Here is a 17,911-nt window from a genome sequence, read left to right as displayed (position 1 = left end):
ACTCTATCATAATTACTTGCCAGTTATGTACCAATGCTTAATTATACACATTGCTCTTGAGATCATCAATGCTATTGTTGTACTGAACAGAGAAACAGAGAAAAAAAATCTGTGCAATTTCAGTACATTTTTCTATACTTAATTTATACAAAAAGGAATGAATTAATATAAAATTGTAATGGTCAAATAAATTATTTCTTTTTATAGGACAATAAAACACTCAGAAAACTCAATTATATTGACAATATCATTGGTTCCTAAGAAAAAAGTATAACTTCATGAAACTTCACATTTTATAAATTTATAAACTTACCAAAAAACCTAGAAAATGTTAACAAAACCGAACCAAACAGAAATTTGATAATGAAAGCTTTCTATTTTGCTAAAACAGCAATTGCATATTTCAATGCATATTCTGAATTTGACACATTTCATTTAAAAAATTGGTATGTTTATTTATCTATGTATTCAGTTATTTCCCACATAGAATCTTTTATACTAAGATAGGATTTTGAATATAAGGATCAAACTGTGAGCTTTCAAGTCCCTCATGGTAATCACATTTGCTTTACTCATCATTACATACTCAGCTCCTAGTACAATACATGATCTATGATAGATGCAACAAATGTGTGCTTAATAAATGACTTTCAATAATGAAAAATATTCAAGAAAAGCTCTTCAAAAGTATTTACAGATGCCAAATTATACCAGGTTTTAGATGCCAGCTACTTGATTGACACAAGGAAAGATAAATTTCAGAGAGGCTACAGCTTTAAGAATAGCATGACACAGGGGCGCCTGGGTGGCACAGTCGGTTAAGTGTCCGACTTCAGCCAGGTCACGATCTCGCGGTCCGTGAGTTCGAGCCCCGCGTCAGGCTCTGGGCTGATGGCTCGGAGCCTGGAGCCTGTTTCCGATTCTGTGTCTCCCTCTCTCTCTGTCCCTCCCCCGTTCATGCTCTGTCTCTCTCTGTCCCAAAAATAAATAAACGTTGAAAAAAAAAAAAATTTTAAAAAAAAAGAATAGCATGACACAGTATTTCATAAAATATACTTGTCATTATTGTAAAAAAAAAAGGGGGGGGGGCTCTGTAAACAAATGCTGAGTGAAGGGCTTCTTTTACCGTAGAATTTTCTATTTGATAAAGTATACAGTGACCACACACCTTAAAAGATGTTGCCAAAATGATCTAGGTTAAAGAACTTGTTTTTCCAGGAATTGTTATAGGACTCATGTTCTACAGAACGTACTATGTAAAACAATGGTATATAGTGGAAAGATTCTTCAGTAATAACTAAATAAGGAAATGGAGACTGGTATTTAATTTTCTAAGTTCTAATGTTTTTCTAACTAAATAAAAACAAGAGAACTGTAGTGTCTCAGTAATATACTTTATTAAAGCAGTGAAGTATGTTTGATATCAACTTCAATTAAGAAATTATTTTTCATTTTGAGTTTCAAAATTAGAAGTGAGAACATAAGCATAAAGGCTGAATTCATCACTCATTCATAGGAAGTATAAGATAAGACATATTCCCAAAAGTAGTCATAAAATATTACCAGGAGCAGGAAGTTTGTCAGACAATTGATGCAAATTTTCTGCAGATTCTTCATACAGGCTAAAACAAAAGGGTAAGTTAGAAAACACACACATACACATTACATATAATCATAACAGGTAATATTAACTAAATGAATCTATGTGCCAGATACTATGAAGTATGTTAGATACATTATCTTGATCTTCATGACAACCCACGAGGCACTACTATAATATTATTATCCTTACTTTAAATAATTTGCCTACAGTCACATAACTAGCAGGTGTAGAAAGTAGGATTCAGAGTCCAAGTTATTAGCCACATCCCCAAAAAACAAACAATAAAAAGGGAAAAAAACTCCCTAAATTATATCTAGTACATTAAATATAAATCATAACTAATAGACCAAACATTTTTCTGAACCCTAAAAGTACAGTATTGCTAAGTGTTTAAAAAAGGATACTGCTTTTCTCTGAATGGCATACAACAGCCCTGACTGGAAAATAGGATGATGTCCTCCAATTCTTCAAAATCTTTTCATTTTATCCAAATGATGAATTTTTCTTTTTCAAAAATCTATTGTATAACATAAAATTACTTAAACCCTTTATTAGAAACCTGCCATTATCTAGAAAACTTAAGGCATCTTATGATAAAGCATAGTTTTCAAGCTCCCTCTTGTGGAAATAACTGTTTGGTCACTTACTAGAAATAATTACTTTTACGCTCCTTATCTTTTAATAATGGTGGGAAAACACGGATGCTAAGAACTCTAAGGCTAGAAGGCACCTTAGAAATCACCTAAAAGGATCTCAACACTGTATAGACAAGATAATAAAGGACCAGAGAAATGAAGTGACTGGTCCACAATCAAGTAACTAGAAACTGCCTTTATTGAGCCCTGGGTTTATACCCTTTCCTTGGTTCTACAATGTATCCTTTCATTAATCAGTACAAACAAATATAAATAAAAAACAGGAAAACAGAATTTTTAAAGTCTGCAGTAATTTATAGAAGTATAATATATGATTACTACAGTAAACAAAAGTAGTTTTTGTAATGAAATATTATGGAAGACTAAAATGAAAGGTATTAATTATGAGTCGAAGATGGGATATTTCATGAAGAGAAAAATAATCACAACTTATATCACCTGGACCAACTTATATATTATACCACAATTCAAAAAACCTAAAAGTGAAGCCAATCATCTATATAATCCGCAGAAACTCTATGCTCAAGATACACATAAATTGAATAAATCATATATATCAACCTCAAATAGCAAAATGATAATCATAATTTGAGTTTGAATGCCAGTTATTAACCTCAAATTCAAGTTTCTTTTTTTAAAAGTGTATTTATTTTGAGGAGAGAGAGAGAGAGAGAGAACCAAGATCATGTCAACACCTACAAATGAGTTGTTTTCCTTCTCTTTTCATCTCTGAAAGAACCTATCTAAAATGGATGCTATTCCTTAAATATTTGGGAGAATAATTTGGTGAAGTCATACTGGCCTAGATTTTGATAGTGGGAAAATTTTTTAACAATTCAATTACTTTATTATTTTTTTTAATGTTTATTTATTATTTTATTTTGAAAGCGAGCGAGCAAGCCTGAGTGGGGGAGGGGCACAGAGGGACAGGGAGGGAGAGAAAGAATCCCAAGCAGGCTCTGTGCTATCAGGCCTCAAACTCAGGAACTGTGAGATCATGACCTGAGCCCAAACCAACAGTTGGACGTTTAACCAACTGAGCCACCCAGGCGCTCCATTACATTCAAGTTTCTCTTCAAGCTCTTAAAATTCATAATCAGACAGAATTCATCTTCAAGAAAGTGACATATTGGGGCACCTGGGTGGCTCAGTCGGTTGAGCGTCCGACTTCAGCTCAGGTCACAATCTCGCCGTCCGTGAGTTCGAGCCCTGCGTCGGGCTCTGGGCTGATGGCTCGGAGCCTGGAGCCTGCTTCCGATTCTGTGTCTCCCTCTCTCTCTCTGCCCCTCCCCCGTTCATGCTCTGTCTCTCTCTGTCTCAAAAATAAATAAACATTAAAAAAATTTAAAAAAAAAGTGACATATTAGTTAGAATGTCACTTTTTATGATTAATGCAATTGTGTAAGCTTAAGAAGCTAGATATTTTCAGATACCAATTTTTCCACTTTACAGTTTTATTCAAATAAAAGGCCCAAATTGCCTATCTCCCAAAATAGAGTTGAAAATTTCAATAACTAAAATTTCCTTCCTATGGCTGCTAAAAAAATCTCATTTTCACTCTTGTGGCTGAAATACTGTGTACTGTTAAAATATTTTAAAGATATTATAGAAACCATATAAGCATACTCAGCCAAGGATAATGATTCTCTGCTATTACTATCTTCTTCCTCAAAACACTCAGCGCTCAAACATTCTTCAATATTTGTTTGAAGAACATCTTCAATTTCATCTTTTTCTGTACCAAAATGTATCTCTTCCCAGTGAGAACTGCAAAACTAATATATCAAAAGATTGCGTTAAATAATGGGTTTCTGAAATTACTTACATTGGCAAAGACATTCACTAATGCCTATTTTTTTCATTTCTATTACCTGATAAAATCCACATATTGCCTGCACTGCAAAGAACCACTTCTTGGGAGCAGGTATGCCGCCTACCGAACATGCTTGAAAACAAAATCGTGCTTATTAGAAGAAAGGCGTATCACAAATAAGCAGATGCTATAGTATCTATACTTAGAGAATTACATAATTTTTATTACGTATATAGTTCTTCAAGATATACATGTGTATATGCATATACATATATATTACATGGATCTTTTTAAAATCTCTAAAAATTTAAATAGAACAATCTGCCCAAAGAGCAAAATTATTCACTCACAATGAATACTTTTAATTTGTCACAACTCAAAATCCATACTATTTTAATCATCATTTCAAACACTAAAACCTACCAAGAAAAAAACCCCAACACCCACTTAATTACTACTGAGTCATGCAAAACTGCGTAAGTGATGGTAAGAGATCTAGTTCCCTCTTCAAAGACAACGAAGGTCTGGTTCAGCCTGGCCAGAAAGAGAGAGAGGAGATAAAACAATAGCCTCATGACATTTTCTACTCCCCTCTAAAGCCATTTCAAAATGTTGTTGTGTATCCAACATGCAACTGTAACTGATGGGGGAGTGTGGGGCAAGTTGAGGGCAAAATACAGGTGGGTACCCTCCCTCCCTTGGCCCAGTGGAATATTGTTTGGACACTCCTGGCTACCCAAGAACAAAGGAAAGGGGTTTAAGTACTTGCCATGGTAATGTGGGAAACTAAGGCAAATGAAAAATTAAATCCCCTTACTGCCTATAGCCCAATGACAAGTCCTTGAAACCAGCAGAGTGACCTCCCTCTAGGAGCTCAGCCGCCTGGAGGATGACACTTTGCTAGGGGCAAAAGAGAATCTTAGCTTAACATTATCCCAACCTCGAGGATCCTGTAAATCTACTTCCATTATCTCAACTGCCCCAAGATATATGCTAGCAATCGTACTCCAAGCTTATGGCCCTGATATACAACTGAAGGGTCTCCTGACTGAGGTTTTATTAAACGGTAATAAATGATGTTTCCCTAGCAACAGGTAGCCCCTGAAGGTCCTGAAAACCTTGCTTCCAAAATTCCTTGGAGACTTGCTCTATCCCTGACCCCTTCCCAACCTGAGGGTATATAATGAGTTTACCTGTCATGACCCCATGCAGCTCTCCCTACCCCTGGGTCCTGTCTCCATGCTTTAATAAAATCACCTTTTCGCACCAAAGAGGTCTTCAAGAATTCTTTCTTGGCCTTCGGTTCCAGACCACCCCAGCATCACTCCAAAACTTCATTATAACTACATTCATTAAAGGCACCAATAACTAACGTTATAAAATCTGATAGCTCTTACCACTGTTGTTACTTGATCTCTCAACATAAGAATAAGAAAGGAATGAAAGATGACACAGTTGACTACTTTCCCCTTAAAACACTTGATTTCTGTGGAACCTATCTTTCCAGCTACTCCTCATGCCTTTAAAAACTGGTGTTCAGGGGCGCCTGGGTGGCTCAGTCGGTTAAGCGTCCGACTTCGGCTCAGGTCATGATCTCGAGGTCCATGAGTTCGAGCCCCACGTCGGGCTCTGTGCTGACAGCTCAGAGCCTGGAGCCTGTTTCAGACTCTGTGTCTCCCTCTCTCTGACCCTCCCCCATTCATGCTCTGTCTCTCTCTGTCTCAAAAATAAATAAACGTTAAAAACAAACAAACAAACAAAAAAAAACTGGTGTTCAGTTCCTTTAAATATTGGGATTCAGTTCAAGATTTTCTGCTCTTCTCACTATCCATAAACAATCCCATCCTTTCTCATAGTTTGGACTGACACCTACATATTGATGACTCTATTATCTGTATCTCCAGCCTTACTTTGCCTTTCGGGTTCTGGACACACGTATCCAACTTTTGCAAAACATTTTCAATTTGACATCTTACGGGGCAACTAAATACATGTTCCGAATTGAACATGTCATTTGATGAGGTCTTGGGGTGACAAGGGGGTTCAGAGCTGACCCAAGAAAGAATTCTTGAAGATGTCCTTTGGTGCAAAAAGGTGATTTTATTAAAGCAAGGAGACAGGACCTGTGGGCAGAAAGAGCAGCACTGGGGTTGTGAACAGTGACTACTTATATAGCAAGGAGTTGGGGGAGATAAAGTCAAGAGGGAGTTTCTTGAAGAGATTTCCATATGCTAAAGAGGACTCACAGATTACTGGAGGCCTAGCTATCATCAAGCTAAGGTTGTTTTTCCCTCTAGCAAAGCATTAGCATTAAGATGGTAGGGAGTCCCTGGAGATTAGGCTATTAATAAGATTGTTTTTTCTTGTAATATTACTAAGATATTTGTAAACTAATGGAGACTCTATCAGTTTAACCATTTGTTTTCTGTCCTTTCCTTTGTTCTTGGGCAGCCAGGAGTGCCTGAGAAATATTACACATATTCCACCGGGGCGGGGGGGTTGTGCTAGCTTGTGCTGGGCTCTCACTCAGCTTGTCTTATGGCCCCTCATCAACCATGCCTCAAACTCTAATTCTCCTATCTTGCTAAATGCCACCACCTATACTATCCCCAAGCCAGAAATCTAATGTCATTCTTGATTGCTTTCTCACACTACCCTTCTCCCGAATCACACCAATGCAACACTAGGTCAGGTGGATTCTACCTCCATAATTTCTTTCAGATCCATTTTCCTCTACCTCGGCTACCTCTCTTATTTCTTAGCTGGTCTTCTGCAGCAGCCCCCTCATACCTATACTTTCCTCCAATTTGTCCACTATACTGTAGCCAGAATACTTCAACAACACAGATGTCACCAGATCTCTTCCTTCACTAAGGCCTTTAATGGCTAATTATCATTATGAAGAAGTCCAAGAGCCCTGACATGATTTACAAAGTCCTCCACATTGCTATGCCTATCTCTCCAGCCTTATCTCAATTATAATCATATTATACTTCCAGTTTCTCAGACTTGCCATATTACTGAAAGCAATAATGTTCACAGGGTAAGAAATTCAATCTCTTTGCATGGTTCTGATATGCAGATTTCAGTTCCCATGATTTAAATAACACCTGGTCCCCCAAAACAGGGCTCAAACTCCAGCTACCATGGTTTATTAATCAACTGTAATTGCCTAAAGCAAAACTTCACTGCTAGCTTCTCATATCACAAATCACTACATAAATCAAAGATGTGTATCATGATCAGTGACCAATCACATTACTACTTTTCAAAGTTTGTTGCTGATTGGTCACTGCATAGCTGTTATTCAGTTCATATGAATAGATGACAAATATGTAATTGTGTTTCCTTCTTGTCTCCCAGTGATAAATTTACCTATTTTACAAAAATGGGTAACAGGAAGAGGAAATTGGCAAAAGGAAAAAAAAAAAGATAAAGGCACAGCAAAGAAGCAAAAAGTGATTAACACCAAAAGTGACATTCAAATCTAATGTAAATGGATTCTAAAAATAGCTGCTGTGAAAGAGAGAACCCAATGTGGGGTTTGAACTCAGGAACCAAGAGATCATGACCTGAGCTGAAGTCGGATGCTCAACAGATTGAGGCACCCAGGCGCCCCTTGGACAAGAAACTTCTATCTACCCAAACAGGAAGCAAAAGTTATCACAAGAATTCCTATAATGCTCCCAATATTTCTTCAATGTATACTTTCGAGGCATAAGTGAAAGAAAAGCTTTCTTGCAATACCAGTAGTATTGACTTAAATTATACCAACTTGAAAAAGTAATGAGTACAACCACAACTTGGCAAACAGACTAGGGCAGTATGAACATTTATAACCAAAACAGACTAGGGCAGCATGAATGAGCACCCTACCCGGAGCATCTCCAGAAACTTCCTTCAGCTTTTAATTTGGTCTGTTTTGGTTATCTCCTTTTTCTGAGCCCTTGAAAGACACTCTCAGAGGCCAAGAAGAGGAAGTAAAAGAGAAGATAACTATAAAAAAAAAAAATAATAAGTAGACGGATTTGTATAATGCCAATAGAAACCAAAGGAGATGAGATTTTTACAAAGCAAAGGCTGGTCAAATAAGCCAAATACTTTGAAAAAGGTAAAACAGACAAGAACGGAGACAAGATTACTGTGTTTAACAATTATGAAGTGCTTTTAAGAAAATCGATAAGGGTGGAAAAAAATGGTAAGAAATATGTAAGAGCATTAATAATGTATTTGTACTCAGGACAAATCATAAATCCTCCTTATAATACCACATTACCCTATTATATATGGAGCTAAAGATGGGCAAGGAAATACCACAAAGGGAACGGAAGTCAAGCTGAGAACCTAGAATAATTTTCATAACAATTTTCACACAATTTAATGACATTCAAGCAGCAGGAAGAGGGAATTAGCATCTTTTTCAGTTTTGTATTTCCTTACTTATCTCCCTATCCCAGTGTTGTGTGCAGTCAACAAGTATCTTTCATACTTTTAAGTGACCAAATTAATTAAATTTATTTCCAATACAAATACAGGGCCAGAGAAAAAAGGGGTTCGTGTTATACTTACCAGGAAAAGTACTATCTTCTGGATTCATTGAAGCACTAATGCTTCTTTTCAGGAGGTGATAAACATTTGCTACTGTTAAATCTGAAAAAGAAAAGGCAAACTAACTCAATGGGCACAAGAGTTACATAATCTAGGCCTATTCCAATTTCACCATCAGAGACTCTCCAGAACAACATGTTATACATAAAAGAGCTACACAGAGAAAACCCAAAAGGCTCCTGGTTTATACACGCTAGCCAGCTAAATATTCAAAATTCCCCCCAAAGGATAATTTTAAGCAGAGAAGGGAAACTCTGTCACAATACTCTATACACAACCACATATATTTTCTCAAGATGCCTGCTCAATCAAAACAAACAAATAAATAAAATGCAGTGTGGATTATAGACAGAAACACCAAATAGGAGTGTCATTTCAAACGGTCACGATTGTTTTAAATTTACCATTTTTTTTAATCTTAGTTTTTATATGTAGGATATCTCCTCCCATTAGGATGTAGACTCTACGAGAGTAAGATCCTTGTCCATCTTGTTCCTTTCTGTATTACTTGTATTTGGAACATAGAGTTGACGCAATCGCCTATTGAATGCATATATTTCTAACAAGAAGACATTCCATTCCGAAGGCACAGAGAATAAATCAGCTAAATTTTTACTGTGCCAAGAACTTCTGAGCACTGGAATTGTGCATCCACAAATTTGTCCCTATTTCTCCACGAAGATAATGACATTTTTCAGCCCTTATTGGGCCGATCCCATAGAGTCTCAGATTCTCGGGACAACTCGAGATAGCCCCCCTCCCTCACCGGCAGAACTTGATCTCAAATTTAAATTTCTTCCCCTCCCCGCAAGCGGTTCCCGCTCTTTCTCAGCCCTGCGCTTACCCGGCTGTTTCTCGGTACCCTCAACGGACGACTTCCCAGGCCCATGATCCACTTCCCCACCCGCTGCTGACGGGACTTTTGCTTCCCCCCAGATCACAAGGAGCAGGTACCGATCCATCTCCTTCGAGCCGAGCTCCTATTTCAGATCTTGGTTTCCACATCCAAATAGTCGCGCGCTGCTTAGGCACTTCCGGTTTCCATCCACCAAATTTAGGTCGGCTGGAAATTGTGCGCGCTGGGTCGGTTTGCCTCAGCTTTTCCAGCCGGCGGGTTCTTTGGGGGAGTTATTCTGTCAATGACTGCATTATTTCCTCCTGTCAGGATGAAACCGCTACCATGGGAAGACTGGAGGAGACCCAGAAAAAGCAGAGAAACTGACGACGGCTGGCTGGCCTAGGAACTGTCATGCTTGCCTACATATGTTTCCCGCCGGGCCATTAATGCTGGGGTCTGGCCGTGGACCCTGGGAATAGGACGGTCCTGCAAGTGGAGAAAATGTCGAGTTTCTCTAGGGCGCCCCAGGTGAGCTCGAACTCTTGTGGCTTGATGGAGTTCATTATGCTGGCAGAAGGAAGTCAGTGGCTTCGGTGGATTTAGTGATGCTGAGTGGGCAGGAAAGAGGAGTTCCTGGGCCAGGAGATGATGCCTCGGGAAAGCACTTTTGAGAGTCGTGATTCTGGCCGCCGCTTGCTCTTTGGTATTCGTCTCCTCTTTTCAGTTAGCCCTTTTCATGACTTTTTTTCTAAGGAAAGAGTATTCAGATAGGGCACTGTAGACCATTGTAAGGATTTGCTTATTACTGAATAAAATGAGGATCTAGTTAGTGAAGGGTTTGGAGCCAGGAAGTGACAGTGATCTCACTTAAAAGTGTTAGAAGGAGCTCTCTGGCAGCTAAGAATAGACTGTTCAGAGGTGGGGATTGGTGGAAGGTAGAAACAAAGAGTCGGTTTAGAGGCCAACTGCAGTGATCCAGGCTAAACACGATGGTGGCACAAACCGAACTAGACAGTATAGGGTTAAAAAGTGGTCAGGTTTTGTTTGAAGGTGGAGTCAAAAGGATTTCCTGAAGGATTGAATGTGAGCTGACAACGAAAGAACAAGGATTACTCTAAGGTTTTTTTGTTTCTGAAACCGGAAGCGTGTGCCATCAGCTGAGATAGGGAAGACTGAAATTGAAGCAGGTTTCAGGCAGAAGAGCTGGAGTTCAGCTTTGGGTCTGTTGACCTGAGATGCTTCTTAGCCCAGTCCTGCTCCGAGAGTGATTCCTTCCTTGAACTGTTTGTTACCTCTCCTGGGTGAAGGAAATTTAAGAAGTAAAATTAAAAATTTGAAAACTTTACAGCAGTTTGATGATATGGCAGTATTTTAATGGTTTTTGAACAAGGTGTTTTGTTTTTTTTTTTTATCAAAATATTGATCTGCAATGGAATGGGGACAAACTAGTCTTTAGGAGATGGTTTAAAAAGCACTGTAGTGCAGCTACCAAATGGGCAATTGGTACAATTGTAGAGTTCAGGAAAGAGGTCAAGGCTAGAGATGTAAATTTCTACACTTGGGAGTCATAAGCATGGAAATGACATGTAAACATACGAGTCTGGATGTAGTCATTGAGAAGGTGTGTATAGAAAAGAGAGAAGGACCAAGAACTGAATTCTGGAACATTTCAACATTTCAGTGGCAAGAGATAGGAAAACAAGCAAAGTAGGGAAAGAAAACCAACAGAGGGTGGTGTCCTGGAAATCAAGTGAGGAAAGAATATCCAGGAGAAGGAAATGATCACCTGTATTGAAGACTTAGAATTGACCAAGGGATTCAGTGACATGAAGGTCCTGGTAACTTTGACAGGCAATAGAGAGAGGGTGATGGGTGTGGGAGGAGAAAAGCCAGGGTGGAGCAGGTTGAAGTCAGCATGAGGACAAATTGGAGTAAAGACAACTCTTTGGGAGAATTTTGCCACAAATGAGGCAGTGGGTAAGTGAGGTAGAGAGGGTTTGTTTTTTGTTTTGTTTTGTTTAACTTCATTATGGAGAATTTCAATGCTATATAAATGAAGGTACAGCCCAGTTTCAAAAACCTCATAGCCAATATTTTTTCATCTGTACCTCCCATTCACTTCTTCCCCTTATGAATCTGAGGTGAATCTCAGATTCCTCTTATTTCATAAATAAATATTTCAGTATGTTCTCTATAAGGATTCTTTTTGAAAATATAACCCCAATACCATTTATCAAAGACAAAAAGTAATCATGATTCCTTAATATCAGATATCTAGTATATGTTCAAATCCCCAATTTTCTCATTTATGTTATAGAAATACATAAATTTTTACTGTTTGTTCCTTTGGTTTAGGATTTAGAATGTAATAATTTCATGTTTTTTAATTCTCTCTTAATAAGTTCTTTTTCCTATTTTTTTCCTTTGCAATTTATTGAAGACCAAAGATTGTCCTATAGACTTCCCACTGTTTGAATCTTTTTTTATTTTTATTTTTATTTTTTTACTTAGTCATAAGCTGAGAGTACTAGGGAAAAGATATGGGCTAGGGGCTGTCTTTATTTGCAGAAGACATGATTGTCTTTGTGAAAAATCAGATGGAATCTAGGAAAAGCTCCTAAAACTGATAAATAAGTTTAGCAAAGTTGCAGGGTACAAGACCAAAATGCAAAAAATGAGGTGTATTTCTATATACTAGCAACGAACAGAAATTTAAATTAAAAATACAATACTATTTACAATGGCATCAAAATATGTGAGATACTTAAGAGAGAAATCTGACAAAAGATGAGAGAGGAGAACAAGTAGAAACTAGAAAAGTGAGAAAGGAAAAAAAATGGTGAGCAGTTTAGAAGCTGATACGAGGTTTGTAATGATAAAATTTAAAATAAACCCAATTAGCCTGATTGTATTTTTTCCAGCATTGTTTAGCAACCTGTGTATATGCATACAGAAAGCAGAAAGGTTGACATCTCTATAGGCTGGAATTTTCTGAGAGCTTGAAGGTACTGATGGATACTACAAAGACAATGGTTTATGCCTGACGCAGCCTAAAGATGTCTGTGTAAGGCAGCTATGTAAAATTCAAGTTTATTCAACATCCTCCATCTATACTTGTCTAGCTATATTCTGTTACTTACCTCTTCCATAGAATTGAACTGCTGAATAGTTTTCAGTTCCCAATTAGCTACTCATTTTTCAATTTAATACATACTAGTCTTCAAAGTATTTTTGAAGACCTTATTTTTTTTTTTTCTTTAATGTTTATTTATTTTTGAGACAGAGAGAGACAGAGCATGAACGGGGGAGGGGCAGAGAGAGAAGGAGACACAGAATCGGAAGCAGGCTCCAGGCTCTGAGCCATCAGCCCAGAGCCCGACGCGGGGCTCGAACTCATGGACCGCAAGATCGTGACCTGAGCTGAAGTCGGATGCTTAACCGACTGAGCCACCCAGGCGCCCCTTTGAAGACCTTATAAACAGTTTCTGCTTTCATAAGAGTTCCCATTACTTTTCCAGATTCTATTCTGTATGATATCAAAAATTGTCATAATATAAAGGAAAATATATCTTTGAAATGTTTTAAATAAAATATCATCCACACTGCTAATAGGAAGGCAGGCAAGAAAAATTACTGTGTTAATCTTTGTAGAATGTAAAAAGACCCTCCTTTTCCAGAAACAAATGAAAACAAAACCAAAACAATTATTTAGTGACAGGATCTTTTTTCAAAGTAATTATTGATATTAACAGTAGAATATACATGATGGTATATAATAATCTCAATTATTTCCATTTTAATTAGAACTTTCTTTATTGTTTTCTCTGTCTCTGTCTCTCTGTCTCTCTCTCTCTCTGTCTTTTTTCCCCAAGCAATGGGCCACTTTTGCTCGGGTTTGGTATCTCTTAGATGGGAAAATGCAGCCCCCTGGCAAACTGGCTGCTTTGGCATCAATTAAACTTCAAGGATTGCATAAACCTGTATACCATCAACTGAGTGAGTATCATTTTATACCTGTCACGAGTAACCATAATTTTCATGCCAGAATAGAATGTTGAAAAGTCTGACTGAACTACTTCTAAGTACCTCTTTTTTTCTTGGGATCCCTTGTTCCATTCTTACAAAAAACCTACTAGGGCACTGAAATGAATTTGGTTTATTCACAGGAAAACCATACAGACCAGTTTGCCTGAGATAACACCATTTTATGTCATTACCCCAGCAAAATTCTCAGTAGCCTTCCTTTCACTCTCAGATATCCTGAGTGGGACTAGAAATCAAATGTTCACTCTTACACGTGTGTCTTCACATGGCAATGAACATTTGAATAGGGAGTTTTTGAAAATGAAAAAATAAGTTTGTCTTTTCTTCTAAAAACCTTTCCCCTAGAAAGATGGATAGAGCTAGCGGAACATGGAAAGTTTACTTTTTACTGTTTTGAATTGATAGATTTGATTTTCTGTAACCTTTTTCCAAAACAAAGGAAAAAAGTTGTTTTGATACTTAAGGTCTTCAGCTTATTGTAGGTAATTCTGATTGACTTCACTTACCTAGGCACTGCAGTGCACACCCAACAAGTTCTAGGTGTCAATTCTTACTCTTTGTCTTGACCTGTCAGCAACATTTTGTGCAGCTGATCATAGTGTTAACTTTTTGATACATGAAATACACAAAGATATATACAGTATGTAGATACAGTATGTAGACAAATCTATTTTTAAATATAAGTAATATTTTAAAGAAAATTAACAGTTACAATCATGATGAAGTAAATACCCATACACTCAACATTTGCGTTATTTCCAATTTTTTTGCCATTACAAACAATATCCCTGTTGGTATTCTTATACCTTTTTTCCAGGGCACAGGTGGAAGAGTTTCTCCCAGATCTGTCTATAGGACAGGAATTACTGGGTTCAAAGGTGCATGGGAAACTAGGTAGTCTTTATGCTAATGTCCTCTCCTACCAGAGTTTTTATTAGCCATCATCTTCAATAACAGTTGATGTTTTCATTCTTTTTAAGTTTGACTACTCTCATAAATGTGGAATGCATTCTCGTGGTGGTTTTAATTTTCATTTTCCTCATTGCAAATGGAATTAAGTATCTCTTCACTATTTAATGGCCTTTTATCATTTCTTCTTCTGTGAAATATCTGTGCGTGTCTTTTGCCATATTTCCACTGAGTTATTTGTCCTCTACATTTTTCTAACTTTTATGTATAATTTAACATGTAATTTTTTACTCAGTCATTTGAAAATAAGTTGCAGATGTCTCAATAAATCCCCCTGAATTTAGCATGTGTCTCCTAGAATAAGTATATTCCCCTATGTAACCAAAATGCCATTATCATACGTAACAAAATAAACATAATTTAATTGTACAGTTTAATGTCCAGTACATTTTCACATTTGCCTCGTAGTTTCAAGCATATTTTTTAAAACCAGGACCCAACCAAGCTTTATGTATTATTGCCTTTAATTGTTATATTCCTTTAGTCTTTTTAAATGTAGAATAATCCTTCTCTTTTATTTTTTCCTGCCATTAACCTTTTGAGGAGTCCAGGCTAGTTGTCGTATAAAGAACTTTCTTCTTAAACACATTCTTTACTTGTTTTTGGATGTGTTCTCTTACTAACTAGATTCTCTCTCCCTCTCTGTCTCTCTGCCCCTCCCTTGCTCACTCTCTCTCTGTCTCTCAAAATAAATAAATAAACTTAACAAAAAAAAATAGGAGTGCCCTGCAGCCTGGTCTTTGGACCCCTTCACATTCCTTAGGCAATCACATTCAGGTTCAGGTCTCTAAATATTTTCTGTTAGGCTAAGCTCCCAAATTCATATCTTCATTTTTTACCTTTTCCCTGTATTCCAGGCTCCCATAACCACATTTCTACTCAATAAATCTTAGGTGTCCAGTGGGCATCTGCAACATTTTAATGTGTATTTAACTCGGAGATGTCCTACTTCCTGATTTCCCCCACCCAAAACCAACCTGTTACTTCTGATTTCCCCATCTTAGTTAACAGCATCTGTATTCTTTTAGTTGGGCTAGTCAGAAGTGTTTGCTTCATTTGTGACTTCTCTTTGTTCAACTCATATATATGGGTATATATCTGAAAAAATAGATGTATCTGAAATCTAGCTACTTCTCATTAACTCTTCTACTGTAATTTTAAACCACTTTGCTCTCTAGTTGGGATTATTCCAAAAGCCTCCTCACTGATCTCGCTGCTCCTACTCTTGCCTCAATAAGGTCTTTTCTCTACAGATGAGTTGCAGATGTCTCTTCCAAATGAGAAAGTAAAAGCCAACATTTGCCAGTCCCTACAAGGACCTACAAGGTGTGGTCCCTTTTACCTTGCTGAGTTTACTTCCTACCTCCTAGGGTAATCCACTAAGGCTTGCTGCTCTTTCCTTAATGTGCCTGTCAGCACATTTTTGCCTTAGGGCCTTTTCATATTTTGTTCCCTCTGCCTGGATGGGGTTTTCCAGATTTATGGCTTAATTCTTCACATCTTTCAGATTTCTGCTCATTTGTATTCTGAGAGAGGCCTTCCCCAGTTCCTCTGTCATCTCACCCTTTCACTCTATACTTTACCTTGCCTTTAGGGGCACCTGGGTGGCTCAGTTGGTTAAGCATCTGACTTCGCCTCAGGTCATGATCTCATGGTTCGTGAGTTCGAACCCCACATCGGGCTCTGTGCTGACAGCTCAGAGCCTGGAGCCTGCTTCAGATTCTGTGTCTTCCTGTCTTTCTGCCCTCCTGCCACTTCCCACCCCCTACCCCCTTGCTCACACTCTCTCTCCTAAAAATAAACATTAAAAAAAAATTTTTTTTAATTAGCATCCTCTGATCACCTGACATATATAAATATGTATTATCCACACCTCCACCACACTAAGTTCTAAGAGGATAGGAACTTTGCCTAAATTTTTCACAGCTATATGCCCAGTGTCTAGAATAGTGTTTGACACATAGTTGGGCTACATAAAATGCTTTTTGAGTGAATATATGCATTCATGAATACAAGTTTTGAGAATGAAGAAATTACTTTTAATCGGGGCTCTGGCATTTAGCTAAGTTAGATTTTGGACCTGTGGAGCTAGCAGGGAAAGTACTGCAGATGGGTTGATTTGGGTAAAAGCAAGAACTCATGAGTTACGCCATTTCTCATACTTGCCGCTCTAATCTTTTTCTGCACTTTTAAAAAAAATTTTTTTAATGTTTATTTATTTTTGAGAGAGAGAGAAAGAGACAGAATCCGAAGCAGGCTCCAGGCTACAAGCTGTCAGCACAGAGCCTGATGCGAGGCTCGAACTCAGGAACAGTGAGATCATGACCTGAGCCGAAGTCGGATGCTCAACTGACTGAGCCACTCAGGCGCCCCTCTTTTTCTTCACTTAATGAAAATTTCAAAGTCAGCTCACAACCTGTGAAATCTTTAAGTATGGAATATGAGTGTAAGGATTTTGTCATGTCAGTGTTAGTTTTCCAAGCACTTAGTACAACATCTGGTCCTTCAGAGATGCTTATCAAAAATGTTTTGTGGACTGACACTTTTAAGAAAATATTTTATGAGCACAGTCAGTTTTCATTATTCACCGTAGTTACGTTCTTTAAAGTCACCATGAATGCTGAAAGAGAGTGAACACTGAACCATTGCTTTAGAGATATGGTTAGGTTCCAGTGAGCCTCTAGTCACAACATTCATTTGTCAGCCAGGCAATAAATAGCTTTGTTTTATGTGTGTTTCTGTTTAAAGACAGCTTGTTTAATATACATATTGCATTCTTTAGCATTGAACTCACGGCTAACCACACAGTAACTCATGCCTGAATGATGCTTATCTAACACAGGATTTCTCTGTAAGACACACTGCAGGCTTCTTGCACTTAGGAATACTACACAGCACTTCAGCATCAGACTCGAGGGATATTTTAAACAGCAAAGTCACTTATAAAAAGCACAATAATGCCAAAAACCTAGCACTAAATAGACCACAAAAGGACACTGGTTTATAGTAAAAGAGCCGAAACAAAAGACAGTGCATTACCATATTTGACCTCAGCTTATGCATCAAGCTACTCAGATTTTTCACTGCCGTGCACATGTCTGCAAATGACTGGGAAAGCACTGCAAGTTTTGACATTATCAATAAATTTTAAGAGAATAGGCAAATTTGTAATACAGAATACATGAATAGTGAGGAGCAACCACACCTTGAAAGGAAAATACTGGTCAGCAGACCTACGCTTGACTAATTATAAATCTGTTTGCTTTAAAAATCTCGGGTTTTTGTGGGGCACTGGGTGGCTCAGTCGGTTGAGTGTCTGACTCTTGGTTTTGGCTCAGGTCATGATCTCACAGTTTGTGGGTTTGAGCCCCATGTCAGGT

At 37.8% G+C, this 17,911-nt stretch overlaps 2 protein-coding genes across 4 annotated transcripts in view; one reads left to right on the top strand and one right to left on the bottom strand.

Annotated features, from left to right (window-relative positions):
- Nucleotides 1-9,684, bottom strand: part of LOC122211179 (MDM2 binding protein) — a 91,676-nt gene extending 81,992 nt beyond the window's left edge. For all 3 annotated transcript variants that reach the window (XM_042924315.1, XM_042924317.1, XM_042924316.1), the window contains exons 1-5: nt 9,525-9,684; nt 8,642-8,722; nt 4,131-4,204; nt 3,886-4,034; nt 1,564-1,622 (exon numbers count right to left, since the gene is read on the bottom strand). In XM_042924315.1, the coding sequence (XP_042780249.1) occupies nt 1,564-1,622; nt 3,886-4,034; nt 4,131-4,204; nt 8,642-8,722; nt 9,525-9,642 (481 nt within the window). In that variant the 5' untranslated portion in view covers nt 9,643-9,684. The remainder of the gene's footprint in view (nt 1-1,563; nt 1,623-3,885; nt 4,035-4,130; nt 4,205-8,641; nt 8,723-9,524) is intronic.
- A 264-nt stretch (nt 9,685-9,948) lies between these two features.
- Nucleotides 9,949-17,911, top strand: part of MRPL13 (mitochondrial ribosomal protein L13) — a 48,602-nt gene continuing 40,639 nt past the window's right edge. Inside the window, exons 1-2 of the mRNA XM_042924309.1 lie at nt 9,949-10,046; nt 13,391-13,514. Coding sequence (XP_042780243.1) covers nt 10,020-10,046; nt 13,391-13,514 — 151 coding nt within the window. The 5' untranslated portion in view covers nt 9,949-10,019. The remainder of the gene's footprint in view (nt 10,047-13,390; nt 13,515-17,911) is intronic.

This window comes from Panthera leo, chromosome F2, assembly GCF_018350215.1.
Source record: "Panthera leo isolate Ple1 chromosome F2, P.leo_Ple1_pat1.1, whole genome shotgun sequence".
Taxonomy (NCBI): Eukaryota; Metazoa; Chordata; class Mammalia; order Carnivora; family Felidae; genus Panthera; species Panthera leo.
Note: the sequence above shows the minus strand (reverse complement) of the source record. Positions and strands in the feature narration are given on the sequence as shown.